This window comes from Prionailurus bengalensis, chromosome C2, assembly GCF_016509475.1.
Source record: "Prionailurus bengalensis isolate Pbe53 chromosome C2, Fcat_Pben_1.1_paternal_pri, whole genome shotgun sequence".
Lineage (NCBI taxonomy): Eukaryota > Metazoa > Chordata > Mammalia > Carnivora > Felidae > Prionailurus > Prionailurus bengalensis.
This window is the reverse complement of record NC_057350.1, coordinates 14,684,201-14,697,955: the sequence shown is the minus strand read 5'-3', so window position 1 is coordinate 14,697,955 and position 13,755 is coordinate 14,684,201. Positions and strand designations below refer to the sequence as shown.

Sequence of the window (13,755 nt, the reverse complement as noted above, 5' to 3'; positions counted from 1 at the left end):
ACTGAGCATTATTCACAATAGAAAGACACACAGGCAAACTACGAGTTCACCAATAGACAAATGGATTTAAAATATGGTATACACAGACAATGGAATATTATTCATCCTTAGAGAGGAAGCAAACGTTGCCATTTGTGACAAGATGAATGAACCTGGAGGACATTATGCTAAGTGAAATAAACCAGATACAGAAGGACAAATACTACTTGATACGCTTGTGTGAAGATTCTGGCCCAGTAAATACCATAGAACCAAAGAGAGAATGGTCATTGCCAGGGATTGTGGAAAGGGGGAAATGAAGAGGTATTAGTCAAAGGGTACAAAGTCGTAGCTATGTAATACGACAATCCCTGAGACCTATTATATGTCGTAGTGCCTGTAGACAACAATGCTGTACTGGCCCATTTAAAATTTTGCTAACAGGACAGATTCTATGCTAAGTGTTTTCATGACCATCATCAGCATTATCATCATCACCATCATCATCATCATCATCATCATCAAGAGGATGGGAGGAAGCTTTTGGAGGTTATGGATATGTTTATGGCATAGATTGTGGTGTTGGTTTAGGGATATGTGATCTCCAAACTTATCAAGTTGTATGCATTAAATATATACAGCTTTTTGCATGTCATTCATATCTCAATAAAGTAAGTTGGGGAAAAAAGTAAAAGAAAGAAGTAGCAAAGCAGGCAAGAATTGCACCAAGTAAGGACAGAGATAGATAACATTTTTCTTAGGTCTAGAAATGTACACAAATTTTCAAGTGCCAGTCGTAGTACCTAGCAGTTTCAGAAGAATATTGTTTGTATAAACAGGAGTTTATTAAACTTACCAGAAGCTGGTTTTTAATCACTAGAGGAAAGATAAATGTTATGATTAATTTCCAGGGAGCAATCAAGTATATATGAGAAACACACACTCCTTCCGACTATGATACGTTTCCCAACCTTTGTATAACAAGACTAAAAGCAATTTAGCAAAACATTTCTATTTTCTCTGCACTTCTCATTTTGATTTCTGAAGACTCAATTCTCTTCCTTCATTGGCTTTAAAAAAAAGACATAGAAGGGGACGCATCTAAAATTATGTCTTCATAATTTCAGTGACACTAGCTGATGAACACTCAAGCCGAAACAATCAACTTTAGTACTTTATCAACTCATATAAAAAGTACTTTACTTTTTTTTTTCTGTTCTTAGCTTGGAGTCTCAAAAAAACTTTCAGCCATCCAAAATACTCCTAATATTGATTCAGGTGAAGATTAATACAAATTTCCCAGTTAAGTAGTCTGCAGGGGATGGTCCTCACATATAGGGAGTTCAAAATCAAATATAAACATACAGATGTATGCAAATGCAAACACATAATTGATATTTACCAAAGAGGGAGTTATTTTTGATCCTTGTAGTTTCTGCCTAATCTGTCAAGAAATGTGTTCATTGATTTTGTGTATTTTTGTATTGCTTTATTTTAGAGATACACTTTAGGAAGAACTTAAGGAGGCAAATATGTTGGAAAAGAATTATTTTGTGTCTGTTTCAGTAAAGAAAATGCTTAATGGAAATGTTTAGGGGAAAAAATAGGAAATTTGGACCAAGGTGATAAGATAAAGTGATATAAAGAAGCTATAATGAAGACAAGAATCAGACAAATAAAAGAAAGTTGGTGAGCCCCAAAGCATTTTGACAACTGTTGCCTTGTGGTGAAGGGGATAAAACCTGATGAGTTTTAGAAGCAAGGGGGCCTTCTGGCTTCCCCTTCCCTGTTGATATATACCATGAGGATGAAATGTTTAGCGAAGAACTGCGTGTTTAAATGGTGGATTTTTTCCAACTATTTATTGAGGTGTAATGAACAAATAAACACTGCATATGTCTAAGGTGTACATCATGATGTTTAGTGTATATACACATTGTGAAATGAATACCATGGCCAAGCTAGCTAACACATGCATCGCCTCACACAGTTACCTTCTTTTTCGTGTGGTGAGAACACTTGAGATTTACTCTCTTAGCAAATTTTAAGTACACAATCAATACATTACTATTAATCATAACCACCATGCTGTACATTAGGTCTCTAGAACTTTCATCTTTTAACAGAAAGTTTGTGCTTTTTGACCAACATCTCATCATTTCCCCAACTCCCAGCCCTTGGTAACCACCCTTTTATTCTGTGTTGCTATAATTTTGATGTTTTTAGATTCCACATATAAGTGAGATCATGTAGCATTTTTCTTTCTTTCTTTCTTTCTTTCTTTCTTTCTTTCTTTCTTTCTTTCTTTTTCTTTTGTAGCATTTGTCTTTCTGTGTCTGGTTTATTTCACTTAGCATAATGCCCTCAGGTTCATCCATATTGTTGCAAATTATTCAGCATTAAATGGTGGATTTCTTATTAAATCCAAATGAACTGATCTCAGGTGATTAAAGTTGAAGCCAGCCAGACTAAGTGCCGAGCACTATAACTCCAAACTCATCAAAATGCATATGTTCACTTGTTTTATTTTTAGCAATAAACATCAATTTATGAAGCGAAAGAAAATGTCTTGAAAATAAAAATCAGTTAACCCAAGTTATTTCAAGTCATGAATTTCAACACTCACTAGATTCTTCAGTAAACACTGAAGAGCAGTTACGTTTTTACAGCTTTGTTGAAACTTTAGGTAAAGCTGGAAACTTACATTTGTCTCGAAAGTTGCAGCATTTCCCCTCAGATCTTGAAGGCTACCTCACAGATAGTCAGACAACCAGTTAAGACAGACAATCAACATTTCAGGAAATTCTGTTCAGATAAAATAACAAAAGACCAAAGCATATGGGTTATGTAATAATTTGTGGTAGTAACAAGAATTCTTAGCCATTTGTCTTAAACCACAAGGACGTCTATATTTTTTGAAGGTATTTGTCTTTATTTTCTAAATAAGATTTTAGTATTCAAAAGAAACTCTGCTCCGTAGCAACAGTAGAAACAAGAATCACAGAATGTCAAAATACCTTGGTCATGGAACTAGTACAATACATGTATTTAGAGATGTGAAGATTGGGGTTGGCTGGAATTGGGGTTGGCTTACACAGGTGTAAGCATGATGTATAAATTATGTATGATGCTTATATTGGGCCATTCTTTGGAATAAAAGTTAAAAAAAGTAACTCCACAGATAAAGTCACACTTAAAGTTACCATGGACTATTTATTGCTGTTTCTAAATGGGAAAAGGAGACGTGTTTCTGTTAAGAGTTAAAAGTTATTATATCAGCTACATCGTTTCAATTGGCTTTGGAAAACACTGGTGTCTACCTACTCATTTTAATCAGATGTCTATGGGAACAACATATATTATCTCTAAAAATAAGAAATCATTGCTCATTTAGAAGATCCAATCGACACTGAAAAAGCATGATGCTCAGAAATCACTGTTTTTTATGACAATAATAAGTAGATTCAGATTGAAAGTACAAAGAGAAAAATAATGCCTTACACAGTCATTGTGAAAGATAAAAAACTGGATATCTTTGGGGTCAAGGTTTGCAAACATTATAAAGTTATTGCACAAATGCAACCACAAAGTCAAGTCAGCTGTGGGTGAAGCCAACTTTCTCAACTGAAGAATTGGTACAATAAAATGGGTCAAGTAGGTCGTAGACAATGCCACGATGTTCTTTGCTATTAAATTTTCTTTGAGATTAGGGTGCCATATCTTATAAGTCTTTTGTCATATAGGCCTTTTTTTCTCCCAGAGACTAAATATTTAATGCATCGAAAATACTAAAGAAAGATAAGAAATAAATAACAGTATTGTTCTACATGTTGCAAAACCAGCTTGCTTGATTGTTTCCTTGGACTGATTTGTTTTAACTGGTATTGACTTGGTTTTTCATAATGTCATGCTTTAAAGATACTGGTCTAAAAATGATCAAAATAGGTCCAGGTGATGGGACAAAGATGGTATTAACTCAATGAATACAGAATGTTAGCACCAAGGTTAATGAGTGCTGAATTGATTACTAAGAACATATACCCACCATGACCAGACAGAGGCCAGAATATTATTTTTACCTTGTCTTCCAAAGTCTTCATCTCCACCATCAAAATGAGAGTGGCGACCAAAACCATGAGGTCACAATACCCATTGCAAAATTTCTGGATTTTCATTGACCTCAGTTTACTCTCTATTACAGGAATGAATTCAATTGGGTAGTAAAAGCTGAGTTACTTGAGCTTAAATGTCACTCTCTGCACAGGGGCTTTACAAATCCTCAGAAGTGAAGCTGGGAAAGACTGCAGACTTCACAGTTGAAAAGGCATCTGAAATCCCCCAAACCCTTTAATATTACCTTGATTCCAGCAAGGGAGGGCCTCCTACATGTTAACATGTTTTTAGGATTCCTTTAATCATCTTTGTGCCTATTAGAGGTAATTTTTCCATCCTCAAAGCCTTAGCTTGTATCCTACCTTGGTTGAGATTCCCATAAACTCACTCCATGACATAAGGTAATATTCCAACTGTGTTTCAAAAGATTATTTTGGTTCACTAATTATATATGACTGCTTCGGACACTCTCTGTAAGAACATATATTATGTAAATGTCATGAGCTGTCCACCATTCTTTAAAACAAGCATCTATTGAAGGGTTAATGACTTCACCTGAGAACCTGAGACAGACACATCTGTCACCTGGGTAATAATGATGGTAAGAATATTAAGTGTTTATTCATGCTTAATTTGTGCCAGGAACTTTAGATGTACTAATTCATTTAATACAATCATTCTGTGATGTAGATACTGTTCTTGCTCTCAGTTCACAGATGGTATAGAGAATTTAAGTAATAACATGCCCCAAAGCATCACAGCTATTCAGCACACAGGTTGGATATAAACTTAGCTGAGCCTTAGACCCAAGAGCCTATGTCTTTTCTATTAGCCCATATTGCTGATTTAGAGAGCTCTCCAGAAAAGGATTAAGATAGACACTTGATGGTGTTATCTACAACACATTTAGATCAATAAAAACTTGGGTCATAATTTTTGTAGAGAAAATTGATCTTTGCTGACCCCTTACCCTTTTGGTATCTGCCCCTTACCCTTGTCACATCTATTCTCAGAGCTCACTCGCCATGTGCTCCCTAGGTTCTAGGTCTCTCGCTGTGTCATTCCATGTGAGCCTGTCCTCTTGACACTACATCTCTTGCTACAGATTTGTCTCTTCATTTTATCCTTCTCTTCTTTGCTTTTCCTCCCAAGGTTTTTGTGTGCAGTGTTCCAGGGACAGGTTGAGAGCAACGTATAGTCTGTATCCCTCTCAACCCCAGGAAATGAATTGACAGGGTTTTTTTTAAGTTTATTTATTTGTTTTAAGAGAGAGAGAGAGAGAGAGAGAGAGAGAGAGAGAGAATGTGGGAGCAGGGTAGGGGCAGAGACAGAGAGGGAGAGAGACAATCCCAAACAGGCTCCATGCTGTCAGCCCAGAGCTCAGTCCCAAGAACTGTGAGATCATGACCTGAGCTGAAATCTAGAGGCACTAGAGGCACGGAGCCACCGAGGCACCCCTAAATTTACAGTTCTAACTATGATCACATATCAGAACCTTAAGTGCTGAGTGGCAATTTGATTTGATTTAGGGGAGTTTTCATCAACTATAGAAAACTGGAGGAATGTTTTGGAAGGTGTATCAGAGTCTGCAGATAAAATGAACCAATATTGTGTGTGTGTGTGTGTGTGTGTGTGCACTATTTTAGTATATATATCTATTCTTGTATATAGTACATACTACTACTGTATATTGTATATACTGTAGTAAAAAATATATATGGATATATATACACATATATATCCATATGTATATGGATATCCATATATATATATATAGAGAGAGAGAGAGAGAGCGAGTACGTGTGTGTGTGTGTGTGATGTCATATAATTAGATGAAGAGATTTACTTTAAGGAACTGGTTTACATGATTGTGGGGGTTGGCAAATCAGAAAGGGGAAGGGATGGCCGGCAGACTGGAAATTCAGGCAAGAGTTGAGACTGCTGTCTTGAGGCAGAATTCCTTCTTTGGGAAACCTCAATTTTTTTTTTTCTTTTAAGGCTTCTGATTGATTGGATTAGGTTCACCTCATTATGCAGGGTACTTTCCTTTACTTAAAGTCAACTGATTATAGATGCTAACCACATCTTCAAAATACTGTCAAAGTAAACCTGACAGTTGTTTTTTTTTTTTCTTTTTGTAAGGCGAGTACCTAACTTCAGCTTTGATTGCCACACTTCAAAGAGGCATCCACTTCAAAGATGCTTATCCTGAATAAACACATTGCCAGCCACACACCAAACAAAAAGCCAGGCCACCTTCCCACATTGAGGCTTCTTGGTTTTAGAGATCTTAGTTGATCTCAATAACTGACCATTTTGGCCATTGTTTTTCTTCCTAGCTTTGTATTCCCTCTCTTGTGTTTTAAGTGTATCAACAGTGGTCTGTAAAACCTGAGGCTCCCACCCTTGACCCCAATAAAAGCAGAACCCCAGGCCCATGCACTGTCTCTCTCCCTCTCTCTACCTATGACCTTGCTGTGTGGTCCCAGGTGTGTTGTGTAATTTATAGGTCTCACACGTAACAAACCTTTAGTTTTTCGAAGTTTCATGATGGTTATTGCTGAAAGCATCTTACAGTCTTAATAAGAATCACAAAGTCTGGTCCGGTCACAACAGTGGTTTTTGGTAGTCTGACACCACACAACATGCAGTAATACCTAGATCAATGTTTGATATATCACTGAGTACCATAGCCCATCCAAGCTGACCCATATAACAAACTATAACGGGAGGTCCGATTGAGGGATTGAATAGCTTACTTAGCGAAGAGGACCATGTACTTATTTTCTGGGCTGAATCTGGTATGAAGAAAACCATGCAGATTCATTTTAGCTCTATGTCACCGACATTACTTTTTGGGAGGGAGAGAGGGCTACTCAGTATTTCCTCTTTGTTCTGGAAGAAGGAAGTATTGCAGTTCCCAATACAGATCCAAGGAAGACTAGACAGTTCCTTTTATTATTTCTAGTAGTGATGTCTTGGATGCATGAATTAAGAACTAGGATGTCACCTGGTCCTTGATCTTTGACAAAGTGATGCAAAGACAAAAGAATAATTCAGAATTTATCCAGAGTTGTGGTGTTGAGTAGTGGCTAAAAAGCAACTGTGGCTGAAATGGCTAAAAATGGTATCATAACAAAGCCATCGCTACAGGGTGGGCTTGGTTGCTATTCCAGCAGTCTTTACAACCCTGGGTCCTACACAGCTTGTCAGCCCCATCTCCCAGTGTATCAACAGGTTCTTTGAGTTACCCAGGTTCTCAATAAGATTCTTTGTTTTTAAGTGATTTCCATCTCTTTCAATGAAGAACAATGTCAGATAAATCGTCTTTCTCTTCATAGTCTTTACTTCCTGAAGAAAAGCACACAATGAAGACAATGATATTTTAGTACCTATCTTTCCTTTAATTACTTCCTTGCTAATTAAGTGGAGCTATCCTAGGATCTCTAAACAGAACCTTGGAGTAGACTGGGAGGGAGAACGTGGCTTTTGGCCTCTTCATGTAGTACAAATGACTACTGGGATGGGGGTTCTAATAATTAATTGCACTTGCCTTGTGCATTTATTATCTGCCCTGGAGCAATCTGGTGTTTCATACGGGATGTTTAAGATTTTTTAGCAAACTATTTCCGTTACCATTTCAATATAAAAATATAACATGAAAGAAATTCAACTTTCAACAAGATCATATCAGGTTTAATAGCCATTTAGTATTACATCCAGGAGTGAAATAAGAAAGTAAGACATTTCACTGTATGAATCTGTAACAAATTTCAACGTAAAGGCAGTAAAGCTGAGTAAATCCAGATTTCAGTGAAGAAGCTCACTACTGAGAGGAGGAGAAAAATAATCAAACGTCACATTGTATAATAAAGTTTGTTGTGGAAAAAAGAAAATATGTGAAAGAAATATAGTTGAGGATAGGCTCTTTTTTACCTTTCTGGACCATTATGTAAGTGTGATTTTTATATATAGCCCTTATAGGACTAGAGGTGTTTCTATGGAATGAAATTCAGGAAAAAAAAAGGTATTGTAAGGAGATAAAAGTATTAAGGTAATAATAATGGCTATAGATAATGTCTGTTGTTTAGTCCATGTCTGGCCTTTCCTTTATGCTTTACCAACCTTAGCTCATTTAATCCTCTCCACATTACAGGAGAAACAATGAAATCATGCCCAATATGCAGATAACAAAAGTGAGACTTAATGAAGTAAAATCAATTGCCCAAGGTCTTGGAATCAATCAACATTGACATTGCAAACCAAGGAATCTGACTTCAAACTTTGTGTTTGAATAACATATGGTCATCCTAAGATGACCATGAAGAAAATGGCACCTTAAGATGTGAATGGGGTAAATTATGAATTAGGAAGACTTGGGTTCACCAACCATGAGATCATGACCTGAGCCGAAACCAAGAGTCAGACGCTTAACCGACTGAGCCACCCAGGTGCCCTTGGAGTAAGAAATTTTACTTATTCCATCCATGTCTCAAAAAATGACTCTCCCTCCAATTCTATCTTTTAACATTAATCCTCCTCCCTAAATTATGTGATCTCCATTCACTAGCACGCGAGGGGTACCCCTAACACTATCATGTCTTCTTCAAACCCTTTATCTTTAATCAGGATATTTTACCCCTACTTACATTCAGAAGAATGTAAGTTCTAACATCGTATTGATATAAGAGATATAAACAAAGCTTCTCCCACCAGAACTACTTACTGACTGCAATTTAGAAATGTGTTTCATGTTCCCGGCTTCCAAGTCTCTAACAATTTAACTAAGAACATCAACATAGCTTTTGCAATGTGCTTCTAAAAGCCATGACATTCAGGAGAATCACTAATTACGTTTGGCCACAAATCAAATTTAATAGCATCTGGACAGTTCAGATCAAAAACCGAAACGACCTTCAAATAAGGGCAACATTTAAATCTGATATGCGTGTTATACAAGGTCATACTTAGTACAGGGTACTGTCTGTCCAGAAGCAATTATGTTGAGCAATCACATATTCTGTATTCTAACTAATGGCTCTTTAAAAGCCCTCTGATTTTTTACATATGTTTATCAGGCCAAACTTTATATATACTTACACCCCTTATAGAGCACATATAAACGTGCAAACTAGTTTGCATATTGTTACATTATAGACAACGGAAAATGAAAAATTCAAGTTGTAAATCATATAGGATAATAACTCCAGTTATCATTATTATTAATCTACAAGGATCATTCCACTTTATTTTTGTTAGTGTATAAACTAATTACCTAAAGAATTCTTCTATTTTATCCCCGGGATTTAGAACACACTAAGCTTTATATATGCGTATACTAAGCTTTATGCATCACTAGCAAGATTAAATGCATGCCGAAGGGATTTGCAAGAGATCCTTTGAATTGACACCTTCCAGTCTAATAGCATTTGGACATTCACTCTGGTTTTCATGTCCTCCTCACAAAAATATTTAAGGTAAATTCTGTGTAAGTCACCAGACCCTGACACATGACTTCTCCTCTTTCACTTTTTTTTTCTCTTACTTCCTTTGTTTGGTTTTCTGATTTAAAATCTAAACTGCAGTGTAGGTAAAAAGGTAACAGTTTTTTCTGTGGGAAGCTGTTCTTACAGTAATGTATTTCCTTTCAGTTTACAGAAGGATAAAAAGAATTTCTCAAGACAGAAGTCATAGGGGTCCAAGTATGAGTGTGAGTGAATTCACACATGTCTGGTCATGTCAGACAAACTGGTGAAGCAGGCTATTCCGGCCACTTAAAAGTTGGCTCAGAAACCTTCTAGAAGAGAATCCAATCCGTGCTCACTGTTGATGTTCCAAGAGGCTCCTTCCAAAGGGTGAACTGATGGATCAAGCCTGAAAGAAAGTTCCTCATGAGTAATTGAGGAACTTTCTGGGAGAGAATACATCGCGAAGAAAGAAAGAGCCAGGTCATTTGGCCTTGACTGAGCAAGGCCGCCAGGGTTGCCAGCCAGGAGACCCTGTAGTCAGTAAAGCATCCAGTTGTGTGACTCAGTTGCATACCATTGTTCATTCATGATAAGATCTATAGAATATTAAGAGATTTGTGATAGAGTGTAAAAAGAAAACAGAAAAGAACCCCCCCCCACACACACACGTTTATTTTCCATCGAACACTGTACCTCTGAGTTCCAGTGTCCCATGGCAATGCCAGGTGGATTGGCCTTATAAGAAACAGTAGCTCTCAGTAGATGCCAACTACAGAAGTATAGTTCCTGCCCGGAAAATGAGTGACACTTTCCACTCTCCTCCACTGCTCAAAAACAAAATTTGTAAGAAAGCAAAGGCATGTCTGGCCAGACTGGTGATGTCAGGAAGATATTCAGTAAGGGAAGAGATGGAAAGGAAGACCATAGAAGACATACGGGGATTAAGGAGTGCACCTATTATGACGAATCACTAACTTATACACCTGAAACCGATATTATGCTGGATGTTAACTAACTGGAATTTAAATAAAAACTAAAATAAAAGAAGGTTTGAAGGGAGTAAAAATACTCGGTATGATATAATGATAGATTCAGGTCATTGTATATTTGTCCAAACCCATAGAATGTACTATACGAAGAATGAACATTACTATATGAGCTGGGTGATTATAATATGTCAATGTAGGTTTATCAGTTATAACCAAAGTACCACTCTGGTAGGGCATATTGATATTGGGGGATGCTGTGCAGGTGTGGGACCAGAGGCTATGCAGGAAATCTGACTACCTTCATCCTGAGGATGCAGTGAAACTAATAAAAGGCCTTACAAAAGAAAAAGAAAAAGAAAAAGAAAAAGAAAAAGAAAAAGAAAAAGAAAAAGAAAAAGAAAAAGAAAGAGAAAGAGAAAAAGAAAAAGAAAGAGAAAAAGAAAAAGAAAAAGAAAATGTTTAGCTAGTAGCCATTTCACACAGAAGAATGCACTTGTTTGTAAATATGAGAACGACACAACCCTTAGTAGTTCCAGGAACACTTAAAGGACTTTTGAGAGGACTGATATATATTAAGAGAACAGACAAGGCAAGTTATTTTTATTAACTGTTTGTATTACTCCCTATGTGTTCTTAAGCTTGTACAATGTGGTGAACGAGACACTTTTGCATCATACTATATCAATAGCCACAGACCTTACTGCTTCACAAGTAGAATCTTTATCCGAGTTGCAAAAGAAGATGTTAAAATAGTAAAATTAAAACATCAGACAAAACCAAAGTATTTATATTTTGAGTAATCATTTTATTAGACAATAGCAAAACGCAAATTTTCTTCGAGATCTTCTAGAAAGATAACATTAAGGCAATCGTGGCTAGAAAAGTAAACCAACATGAGGACATCAAACAAGGGGCAGTTTTATATATTGAATATACATTTAAGATGAGGGGTTCTGGAGGGAAAAAGACACCAAATATTTGTAGAAACAGTTTGACCGTTGACACATAGCTATCACTTGGTCCTGGAGGATATAAGACAGATGCTTTGGAAATCAAGCACAAAAATACGACCAAATAAATTTGGAGGCTTTCCCTTTGCTTCCAATTTCAACAATGTTTTCAGCAGAAGCTAGAGAACCCATATCCGCCGTAGCACAGTGGGCGGCAGGAGCCATGTCTGAGGCCTCCCCAGCCCCAGCCGCAGCCCAGTCTGCGGAAGCTGCCACATCCCCAGCCAGAGCCGCAGCCCAGGCCACCGAAGCCTCCACAGCCGAAGCCCAGGCCTCCATAGTAGTTGCCGTAGTATCTCATGGTGTCAGGGGTGTTGAGTTGGGTTTGCTATTCAAGGCAAGATCCTGAGTGTGAATGCCGACATCTTTACAAGGAGGCTTATATACTCTGGCCAGTGAACATGACGCGACATGTGCCCCTCCTTTGGTGACATTCCATGAATTACATTTGCCTGAGACAAAGTATTAATCTATGGTCCCCTGACCACACTCATAAGAATGTCGGAACCTGCTTGGCTAGTAGTTAGGTTGTTCTGGAGTTTGCTGCTATAATTTTCTTAGAATGAATTGTTGTTTCTTCAAAGTATCGACATACCACACCCTGCGTAGAATACTTGATTGCCAGTCACTTAACGTCAGTTACATTAGATATTGTTGAATTTTTAATTAAATATCTTCTCATCACAGAGTTGTAGTAATTAGTTTTATAAAAATAGCAAAAGATAGTAAAATCAAGACTCCTACACTGATCAATTTCTTCAAAAGTCACACATGTTTTGCATCATGAGGGGCAAATGATGCATCTTTCTTCAGAATATGAAAGAACACATGAAGTCAAGAAAGATTGGGTTCACGGCCGCGTGTACGAGAAAACAATCATGAAAGGTAACGTGATTTCTAAGGTTTTAAAACTTTGGCCAGGTACAGTTAAAGGATTTATTTTTGGTTCTATATGCAAGCATACTTGTTTGGGTTTAAAAACACAGCAGACCGACATCAATACTGGAAAGACTCTCACAGTGATCAAAAATCCATCTTGAGGGGATGCCTTCCCACAGGACTTTTTTTTTTTTTTTTAATGTCCTGGGCCCTTTCCCCAGAATACATTCTAGTCTCACTGCTACCACAAATGCAGGTTGTATTTGCCTCCCTACATCATTCCCTGCCCCTCCACTTTCTCTGCCCTTCATCATTTATCCATATATCTTACATCTTTTTCAAATCTCACTTCAAACATCACTCAACTTCCTTCCTCCATGATTCACTACTGCATTCAGGTATAAGTGAGAAATGGGAAAAATGGTTTGAGTTCTAATTTCTATATTCAAATGAACACAGCATCTTTCTATCTAAATTGCCATAGCCATTATAATACATTTGTCTCTGTCTTCTCTTTGCCTAGTCTGTGTCCATTTTTTGTCTTTAGGCAATTGCTAACTTGTCTTTCCTAAGATATCGACTCGAGCTTTCTAGATATTGATAATGTTGTTAAAACCCCTGAAATCATCTTAAATTTTAAAAGGACTTGTATTACCTGGAATATTTAAGAAATTTTGTACATGTATGGCACAATTTTAAAGAAAGACCAAAATTAAGGAAGCATTCTTTGGAGACAGTTGGCCTGATATTCAGAATCCCTCACCTCAGCCCAAAGAGTTAGTTACTAATACCTAAAGCCCTATGTAAATATGTCCATCCTTGACCCTTGGGACTCAAGAAACTTGTTTTATATGGCAATAACCATTTTGCTGAGCCTTTACTGAGATTTATAAGTGATATTTGGATGACACATTTTTGGATGGGATTGTTCATTGACCTGACCTAGTATCTAAACGAAACCTAGCACTTAGGTGGCACTTAATATTTTTTATAAGAGTTATATGACTTTCACTGACATTAAAGCAAAGACCACGCATATCATAACCTGAGCAACTGATTTGCTATTCTAGGAAATATATTAAGGCTGACCCGAGTTGCAACAGGCTTTCTGGTTTCAGAGTGGCATTAAACCCAATATTAGCCTTTAATCTCTGAAACATTCTGACCCAACTGCATTCCATTTGTATTCCTCATTTCAGAAATAAGTCAATTTATAGAATGAATATTTTCATTTTTAATGAATCCTTTAGAAGTACGAATAAATTGCATAACATTAAGGATTCCACAGTCTCCCTGTGTAACTCTGTTAAAGAATGT

At 37.0% G+C, this 13,755-nt stretch overlaps 1 protein-coding gene across 1 annotated transcript; it reads right to left on the bottom strand.

The window, feature by feature from the left end:
* Positions 1-11,333: 11,333 nt before the first annotated feature.
* On the bottom strand, positions 11,334-11,892 carry LOC122492313 (keratin-associated protein 19-4-like). Its single transcript, XM_043596027.1, has one exon. It carries the CDS (start codon positions 11,858-11,860, stop codon positions 11,669-11,671), a length of 192 nt encoding a protein of 63 aa, XP_043451962.1. The 5' UTR covers positions 11,861-11,892; the 3' UTR covers positions 11,334-11,668.
* Positions 11,893-13,755: the final 1,863 nt, after the last annotated feature.

Excerpts from the sequence above, each read along its gene's own strand:
- LOC122492313 (XM_043596027.1), bottom strand. The coding sequence starts at position 11,860 with ATGAGATACTACGGCAACTACTATGGAGGCCTGGGCTTCGGCTGTGGA.